General features: G+C 53.6%; 1 protein-coding gene across 1 annotated transcript in view; it reads right to left on the reverse strand.

Moving 5' to 3' along the window:
- GPRIN1 (G protein regulated inducer of neurite outgrowth 1) overlaps nt 1-2,854 on the reverse strand; it is a 3,348-nt gene extending 494 nt beyond the window's left edge. Inside the window, exons 1-2 of the mRNA XM_025040606.1 lie at nt 2,785-2,854; nt 14-2,456 (exon numbers count right to left, since the gene is read on the reverse strand). Coding sequence (XP_024896374.1) covers nt 14-2,456; nt 2,785-2,854 — 2,513 coding nt within the window. The remainder of the gene's footprint in view (nt 1-13; nt 2,457-2,784) is intronic.
- Between the last annotated feature and the right edge of the window lie 6,505 nt (nt 2,855-9,359).

Genomic DNA, 9,359 nt, shown 5'->3' on the forward strand with positions numbered 1-9,359 from the left:
GCGCGAGGGCGGCCTGGGCGCGGGGCTGGGCGCGCGCGGCATCGCCTGGAAGCTGAAGGCCGGTCCGCCCGCGCCATCCTGCGGAGACATGGGGCTGACGGCCACCGACACGCAGGCCTGCGCGCCCGCCTGCGTGCCCGCGTCCTCGCGCGGGGGTGGAGCGCTAGCCTCCCACGACGGTGCCTTAGTGAAGTTGTCGCGAGTCCGCGGCCCGGGCGAGGGCACAACTGCCTCCGGGCCGGGACTTCTCTGGGTCCCAGCGGCTGTCGCGTCTTTCTGGCGGAGGCTGGACTCCAGCCCTGGCTCCACACGGTCCCCGCTACTCCCTGCACGGGAGGGAGAATAGGATGAGGCGCAGGCATTGCCATCTGATCGCCTGGAGGAGGAGGAGGCCTCTGCCTGCTCCAGAGTCAGAGGCACCACCTTTTCCGAGGATGGGGGCTCTGCTTTTCTCAGAGACGCAGAGTCGGCCTTCCCTAGGGCCATAGGCTCCACCTTCCCAGAAGCAACAGGGTCTGCCTTTCCTGAGGACCTGGGATCCCCCTTCTCCAAGGCCAGGGGCTTCTCCTGCAGAGATGTAGCCTCTGCTTTTCCTGATGAAGTGCAGCTCTCCTGCTCAGGGGGCTTTGTTTCTGCGTTGCCTTGGGACTTGGGTTCTGCTCTTCCCATGGCCCTGGGGTCCACCTTTGTGGAGTTCACAGGATTCCCCTTCTCTAGAGGAAGGGGATCCACCTTTTCCACTGGGACGGCTTCTGCTTTTCCCGATGGTGCCAAGACTGTTTTTCCTAGAGTCATGGGGGCCACTTTTCCTGAAGACACAGAGTCTCCTTCTCCAGGGCACACCGTTTCTGCCTTCCCTCTGCCCCCAGGGTCCACCTTGCCCAAGGCCTGGGGAACAGCCTCCCCTGAGGCCACAAGACCCACCTTCTGTGAGGACAGCAAATCTGCTTTTCCCCCAGTCACCACCTCAGCTTTAACAGAGGATGAGAATCCACCTGTCTCGAAGAACTTGGAATCCCCTGGACCTGAGGGCACAGGGTCTATCTTTCCTGAAGACTCAGGGTTCACTTTTCCAGAAGATGATGTTTTTGTATTTCCCACAGAAATGGGATCTACCTTTCTGGAGGGTGCTGGGTCCTCCTTTCCAGAGGATATGGTTTCTGCCTTTCCTACAGAAGTCGGTTCAGCCTGCCCAGGAGACAAGGGCTCTGGCTTTCCCAAGGACACAAGATCCACCTTTCCCAAAGAAACTGGGCCCGCCTTGCCTGAAGACACAGGATCCACCTGTCCAGCAGAACCAGTTTTTGTCATTCTCACAGACATGGGATCTTCCTTTCCTGAGAAGGCAGGATCTGTCTTTTCTGGAAACTGAGGGTCTTCTTTCGTGCATGACACAGTTTCTGCATTTCCCATAGATACAGGCTCTGGCTTCTCCAAGAATGTAGAGTCCACCCTTCCTGTTGACCCCAGAGCCATGATTCCAGGGGATACAGGCTCGATTTTGCCTGATGACCCTGGAGTCGGCGTTCCCACGGACCCAGGATCTATCTTTCCTTCAGATGCAGAATCTGTGTTTTCCAAGGACGGGGGATCTGCCTTTCCTGAGGGCCCGAGATCTCTCTTTCCCAAGGACATGAGATCTGCCTTGTCTGCAGATGCAGGACCTATCTCCTGCGAGGAAACAGAAAGCTTTTGTCCTGAATACCTGAACTCCTGCCTTGGACACTCAGGATCCACTTTGGCCGACGATACAAGATCCTCTTTCCTCGGAGACATTGCATCTACCTTGCCAGAGCACGCAGGATCTTCCTTTCCCAAGAATCCAGGATCCTCCTTTCTTGAGGCACCAGGATCCATCCTTCCAAAAGCCACAGGATCCTCCTTTCCTAAGATCGCAGGCTCTGTCTTCCCTACTAACTTGGGATCTGCCTTTCTCAAGGACCCAGCATCTTCCTTTCCAATAGAAGTAGATTCTGCCTGCTTTAAAGACTTGGAGTCCATCTTCTCCAAGAACATAGGATTTCTGTTTTCCAAGGACTCGGTCTTCACTGAGGGCACAGGCTCTGGCTTCCCAGAGTTGGTGACTTCCGGTGTCCCTGAGATCGAGGCTCCATGTGCCCCCACTGTCTCCTTGGTGGCTGCCTCTTGGGGAGGGATGCAGGTCAGGGAAGGGCAGGCCAAGCTCCCACCAGGACCTTCAGAGCAGGAGGCCCCTTTCCCAACTTCACTAGGGCTGCTGTGTCTGGAGTCCATGCCTGGGCTTTGGGCAGGGGTGTGCCTGGGGGGTGCAGGGCTGGCCTTTAGCTGGGAGGGGCAGTAATCTCTCATGGCCAGGTTCCCAGCCCCCAGGCTCCCATCCTGGGGGCAAGAGAAGGCTGTTGGCCAGAATCTTGGGAGGCTGGAGTCCTTTTGAAGCAGCTGGAGCCAGGCTGGGTCTTCAGCACTGCCCAATTGCCCTCATGATCATGCTTCAGCCTAGGCTGCTGTCTGGTTCTGAAACACAGAGGGAGCAGACTCAGACTCAGGGGTGACCCAGCGGGGAGGAGCATCCATCGGGCCTCCTCTCTCACCCTTCTCCCAGCAGCCAGGCCTCTTCGCCAGGTCCTCTACCCTGGTTTGGTCTCCTTATGTCCACAGGGCCTGGGCTAAAAACACTAACCCATCCAAATCACTCCCCTGCTTCACTGCTCCCTGTGGCACTCTGGATAAAGGTCAGACTTCCCAACATGGCATTCAAGGCCCTTCACAGCTTCGACTTCATCTACTCCTCCCTCGTCAACCCACCACATGCAATGTGCAACCCAGAAAAGATGCTTTTGCCCTTTAGCTCACAGGTCACAAACTCTGATGCCATAGGGGCCAGGTAGGTGATTTAAGTGAGAGAAGCAGGCTAAGTATCAGACAATAGGGAGTGGTGAGGACTGTGGCAAACTGGAGAGCACATGCCCTATCTAGGGGGACCACCACTCCACCAGCAGAGTCCTACTCTGGAGAAATGCATCCTGGTCATACCAATAAGAAGTGAGAAATCTAGCACTTTAATGTAAAATGTCCTAATTAATTCAAGATTTTAAAAAAACAACAACACTGTGGTAGCCAAACAAAATATGTCTGTAGGCCACCAGTTTATATCCGCGTAGGCCCTGGGAAGCCGTGAATAGTTTATAGTTGAGGAAGGGATACAGATATGTGTGTTTTCAAAGATTGCTCTGGGATGGTGTGGAGGCTGGGCTGGAGGAGAGGGGCTGGTCAATCATTCATTCAATCTCGTCCAGTACTTCATTCATTCACCCAGCCCCTTCTCTGAAGTAGACCCTGAGCAGCTGCAATGGTCTAGATGAGAGATGGTACAGCCAAGGTCCTGGGGATGGGGAGTTGGCAGAATTGAGAGCTCTGAGGGAAAAGTGACAGGAACCAGCTGGCTGTAGAGGATGATGGTGGGGGTGGCCCACAGGATTCTGGCTGGGGGTGGGTGGGTTGCTGGGTGATGGTGCTGGGCAGGAGATGTGAGGAAAGGGAGAAATGCATTTAGGACAAGCCAAGTGTGTGGTACCTGGGGAACAGCCAGGGAGAGGGTCTGGCAGGCGGCTGGATTTGCAAGCAACTCCATTCCATTATACACACAGCAGCCAAAGAGCGCTGAGCTCTTGATCCTCCCCAAACCTGCCTTTCCTGCCCTCCTCTCCAAAGCTGCCTTGGTAGTGCTCAGGCCCAAATCCCTAGAGAGTCACCCATGACTTTCTCTCACAGCCCCCACATCCCATCCATCAGTGAAACATAATGGATCTACCTTCAAAGTATATCCAGAATCTGGCCACTACCCTGAGCTTAACCCACACCATCTCCCACCTGGGTCATCCCTGTTTTTTCTTTCACCCCAAACAGCTCCTTCTCAACACAGCGATCAGAGGGATCTTAGTAGGACCCAAGGCAGATCATGTCCCTACTGTGCTCAGAACCAGGCAGTGCCTCATGCAAAGTAAAAGTAATCTCCTTACAATGGCCCACTAGACCCTGCATTTTCAGGCCCTGTTACCTCTCCCTCTATCGTGCTACCTGGCCACACTGGGTGCCTGGCTGCTCCTTGAATGCACCCTGCCTTGGAGCTTTTGCTGTCTGTCTCCTCTGCCTGGAACACTTCCCCACCCTATATCTGTATGGTCTGCTATCTGACCCATCCTGAATAAAGCAGCCTCCTCCTTAACACTGGTTGGCGCTCTGCATCCCCCTTGCCCTGCTCGGATTTTCTTCACAGTTCCTGTCGCTGTCTGACATATTACATTGGTTTATTGCTTATGATTTGTCTCTCCTATTAGAATGTCAGCTTCAGAAGGGAGGATTTAGTTGTGTTTACTGATGTACCCTTAGGGTTGAGAACAATGACTGGCAAGTAATAAGCTAGTAGTTCCCAATAAAGATTTGTTAAGTGAAGGACTAAATGATCTTTCTAAGATGTTGGTCCAACCATGCCATTCCATGCAATTTACTTCCGCTGGCTCTTGCTGGGGAAGTAAATTGGCTGTCATCTTTTGGAAGGACATTTATCAATTCCTATCAAAGTTTTCGGTGCACACAGCATTTGGGCCAGCATGCCCACATCTAGGGACAGTCTTGAAGACAGACTGGTGGTGCACAGAAGGTGCATGAGGAGAGGCAAATGGGAGAGACAAATCACAGAGGGTGCATGAGGATGTGGCTGGTAATGAGAAGCAACCCGGGAAGTAGGTTCATGAAATGCAAGATGACCATTTGGGATCCCTCATACCTGTCACAATGTGTGGGGTGATGAGGAAAGATGCCCAAGATAAGTTTAAAAAAAGATGCCAGGGGACAGCATGGCCAGTGGAATCCCATGTGTATTGCCAAGGGAAAGGACAGACACATATCTATGGATTTGGTGAAGGTGAACTGAGTGCCTGTGGGACTTATGGGGGGACATCCAAGAGCAGGTGCGAGGCAGGTTTGAAGCACAGGAGAGATCTGGCTGGAACTGTTTGGAGCTGCTTTTTGGCAGCATAAAAATAAATTGGAAGGTCACGGGCCGATAGAGTCAGCCAGGCATCAGATTTGAGTGGTATGGACTGCGTTCATCTTCATTTTTTGCCTCTTAATAGTGATATGGCACAGATAAGTATTTTTCTCTCAAAAGAAAAACAGCAGACTAAGTGAGGTGATTAAAGACTCCTGATATCCTCCAGGTGAGGGAGCCAAGAGGGAGCGGTGGGGACTGTGGCAAACTGGAGAGCACGGGCCCCTTCTGAAGGGGCAGCTGCACTCAGTTCTACTAGCTAGTTAAGAATTCATTTATTAAGTCAACATTTATTGAACACATAAGCAATGTTGTAAATGCTGTCCTTGGTACTGGGGATACGGCAGTGAAAAAGAAATGCATAGTCTCCACCGCCTTCCAGGTATGGAAAGATTGGGGAGAGGGCAATTAACAAGTAAGCAGATAAATAATGTAATTTCAAATAATAATAGATGCTGTGAAGACAAAGGAGTGGGCGGCTGTTTAACATATGGTCGAGGAAGGCCCCTCTGAGGAGGTAACAGCTGAGGCAGCCATAAAAAAGCCTGAGTAGCCAGAGTGGAGTTGGAAGGCGGAGAGGGAGAAGGCAGGTAGGAGCCCATTGTGCAGGCCACAAGGGCAGAGTGTGGGCTTATCCTGAGGGTGCTGGGAACCTCCTGGAGTATTTTAAGCAGGCAAGTCAAGGTGGCTCCTGCATAGGCAGTCCTAATTTTTTGAGCAAAATCGTCAGTCTGGATTTGTCTATATTTTACATGTTGGCTAATTAAAAAAATAACACAGGCCAAAGAACTCACTTTTGTGAGCCAGCTCTGGTCCTTGGGGTTGTGAGGAAGGATGTTATAAGCCAGATCGACTGGGCAGATGGACAAGAGAGAGGGCCCAGGATTGGTGAAGGCTGGGGTCTGCCTGCCACCCCTGCCTCTCAGAACTTTGGTTTCCTCTTCTGGAAAATAGGAATTCAACAGCTGCCTGGCAGGTGAACAGGGAGCTTGGGATGGAGCTGGGAGGAATCATCGCAGGCTGTAGGAGGGGTGTTCTGAGTCCTCATTACCCGCCTTTCACCCCTGGTAGCCCAGCCTTGGGGTCCCCTCACACCAGCCCCTCCAATAAGCTCTCTCCCCCTGGGTACAGCCAGAGCAGCAAGTCAGAACAACTCCCCACTTACCTGCTCTGTGACCTCAGGTAAATCTCTTCTCTTCGCTGGGGACACTAAAAACCCACCCTCTAGGGCTGTTGTGAGAATTAATGAAGATGAGGGGTGTGCAGCTTTGCACTTTAGGGCCGGGCTGTGTATGTGGAAGGCCTGTTTTTATCTACTCAACCTGTCAGAGCCCAGCTGTGTTCCCAGGAGGGGGCAGGAGAGGGAGGGCCTGCAGCAGAGGCACAAACTGGCAAACCCGGCCCTCAAGACATGCTTGTTTGACCCAGAGTGCTAAAATTTTTTTTAAGGAATTAACTTCTAAAATTTAGAAGATTTCATATGAAAATCAGATCCCCAGCTCATCTTGGAAAACTAAAATTTGGCAATCCGAGCGTGCTTCCCGCATGGCAATAGTCAGCTGGAGCCATGCAGTGTCTGTCTCTTTGGATGTGGGTGTACTCTCTAATTAGCCGCAATCTCCACCCTTCTCTATGGTGTCCTGGACACTGAGGCTGTCGGTTATCATTTGTCACTAAAATTGTACCACCATTTTTCTTATAGCCAGCCCCAGGTATATGTTATCCACCTGGCCCGTAGCCACCTGAGTTTTGACCTTTGACCTAGATGCCAAGAAAGTGGGAATTGACTTTACATGCATCAAGTCTTTATTGTGTCCACTATGTGCAGAACCCATACACTTTCCAGGTAGGTGTTCTGTTCTTATTTTCCAGAGGAGGAAAATGAAGTTCTGAGAGGCAGGCATGGTCCAGCTGGTAACATTCCCCTTCTGCAAGGTCCCCAGGAAGAGGCCAGCTTCTCAGTTCCCAGCTGAGGTTCTCTGATGTGGGATCAGGCCTGGGGTAGGGACGAAGAGACTGGCCAGGGATTAGGAAGATGTGGAGTCAAGCCTGAGCTTGTCATTGACCTGCTCCATGACTTTGGGTGAGTCTTTCAACACGCTGGGCCTCAGTTTCCCAATCTGTGAAATGGGAGAGATGCAGTTGTATCTAGAAGAACTGGCCCAGCCCTGGGTTTAAGACCGGCCAAGATACCATGCCCAGAGGCTCTGCTGCTCACAGTTCTGCCAGGCCCTTCCTGGCTCTTGAGGAAGCCTCAGTATCCTCTGGTCACTTCTCCAAGAGGCAACCTAGGCCCGGTGTGCCACTCCCACCCTCCCTCTAGAACCCAGCTCCATCACTCTCCCACTATGTGCTCAGCCCTGGGCACAGCACTCTCAGGCTTGCTTTAGCATCTGGACTCCACGACAATCTCACAAGGGGAGTATTATCATCCCATTTCACAGATGAGGACACAGGTCAGAGGAAGAAAAGACTTAACATCAAGGCTACACAGCTGGGGCAGTGGGCTGTGGTTCAAAGCCTGTTGTATCTAAACCCAAAGCCTGGGTTCTCCCTACTCATAACAGCTAAAATCTTGGACACTGATGCTTGGCTCTTAACCTCTTTCTGCTCTTTGGGGTCAGGCCAAGGGTCCTCCTGATCCTCTGGACCTAACAGATAACAGCACCAGGAGTATCCAGGAGAGGAAGCAAGTGTTCGCCATGCACATGCCCACCTGCAGGAACACACACCCTATGAACAGAGGAGCCGGCACACTTCTGCAGCCCGACTGAGGTCAAGATTTAAATGACCCCCTATGTGGGCTGGCTCACCTGGTGTGCAGAGGGCATGCAGACTGCCTGTGGATATCTGTGCCAGTGTAGACCAGCCTGTGGAGCAGGACCTGGCTCCTGTATTCTGCTCAAGAAGAGCTTGTTGTGCACATAGGCAACATGTATATGCAGAATGGCTTGTTTGTTTGTGTCCTATGGGAGCCACTTGGACCCTGTGGGTGTGTGCATGTATGGCCACATGGCCTCAGAATCTCACTCATAGGAGAGCTGGCCTGGATGTGTGCACAGGCGTTTGCACCCTGCTCCCCAGCAGAGCAGCCCTTGTAAATGCCCATTCTGGCCCAGACACCTGGCCAGCCTATTCTTCTCCCTCTAGGATTTCTTCTCAAGGTGGAGCCAGGGCTGCCAGGCACCAGCGAACACCTCCTCCCATGGTGACGAGACCTACAAAGGCATGTGTGTGCGCCTGTGTGTGTGTCTGATAATCCTGGTCTGCTGCCCCTCGCCTCCTCATCCCTTCATCTCCTAGTACCCTCAGAGCAGTAAAGCTTCCTGCCTGGGGCTGGAGAGGAGAAGCCTAGCAGAGGATGATAGCCAGACCTTCCAGAAACAGCCCCCAGACCAACCATCCATCTATCCATTCCCAGATGAACCGGAGTGTGTGCACACTTGGGCTGACTGTGGATGGAGGGTGGACAGCAAGCTAAGAAGCAAAGAGTGTGTGATGAAGTGTGGGCACAAGTGTGACAGCCTACTCCAGGGTCTGGGGCTACATGACGGACACCGTGATGAACAGGTGTGAACAGGCACCAGCAGGCCAGAGCAGGGCAGCTGTGAGTGTTATGATCAGGGAGTATTGTCGAGTTGAGCGGGCTGTGATAGGGGATGGCTGGTGTGAGTGCGTAGCTATGCCTGGGTGTGTACACAAGGCTCCCACTTGGTGTACTGGGTGGGTGCACAGGTGGCGGAGTGTATGAGTCTGATGGAATGACCAAGGGCCATAGAGTATGTGTGCAGACCCATGGCCTCGCACGGTGAGTGTGTGACAGGGTGTGATTGGGCCCCAGAGTGTGTGCCACACTAAGCGTGTGACGGCGAGTGTGCTCAGTGTCTTGTAGACAGCAGAGCCACTCCAGCACAGAGCTTGCTCCTGGGGAGAAATGAATCAACGCGGGCAGACCCCCTCCCCGTGGCGGCGGGAAGCATCCCCTCCCGAACGGCCATGCGGAACAAAGGGGTTGCCCGCAGCTTCCGGGCGCTGGCCAGGGTCGTACGCGGATGCGGACTGGCCCTCAGGGCCCCTCTGGGGCTCGGCCTCAACTGCGGGACCCGCCCCCGCCCCGCCCCACCCCGGCGAGAAGCCTGGAAATGGACACTCACCGCCCCGGCCGCGCACGCACACGCACCGGGGCTCACGCTGGACACACGCCTCGCGCGGGGCCGAAGCCCTATCAACCAGGAGGTTCGAGGACCCTGGACAGCGGCTCCAGGGCCAGCGTGAGAGAAGAAGGGGGTCGACGCCGCCTGCCCCGAGGGGCAGCAGGTGCGGGCGCGGC

Source organism: Pteropus alecto, unplaced genomic scaffold (genome assembly GCF_000325575.1).
Source record: "Pteropus alecto unplaced genomic scaffold, ASM32557v1 scaffold78, whole genome shotgun sequence".
Taxonomy (NCBI): domain Eukaryota; kingdom Metazoa; phylum Chordata; class Mammalia; order Chiroptera; family Pteropodidae; genus Pteropus; species Pteropus alecto.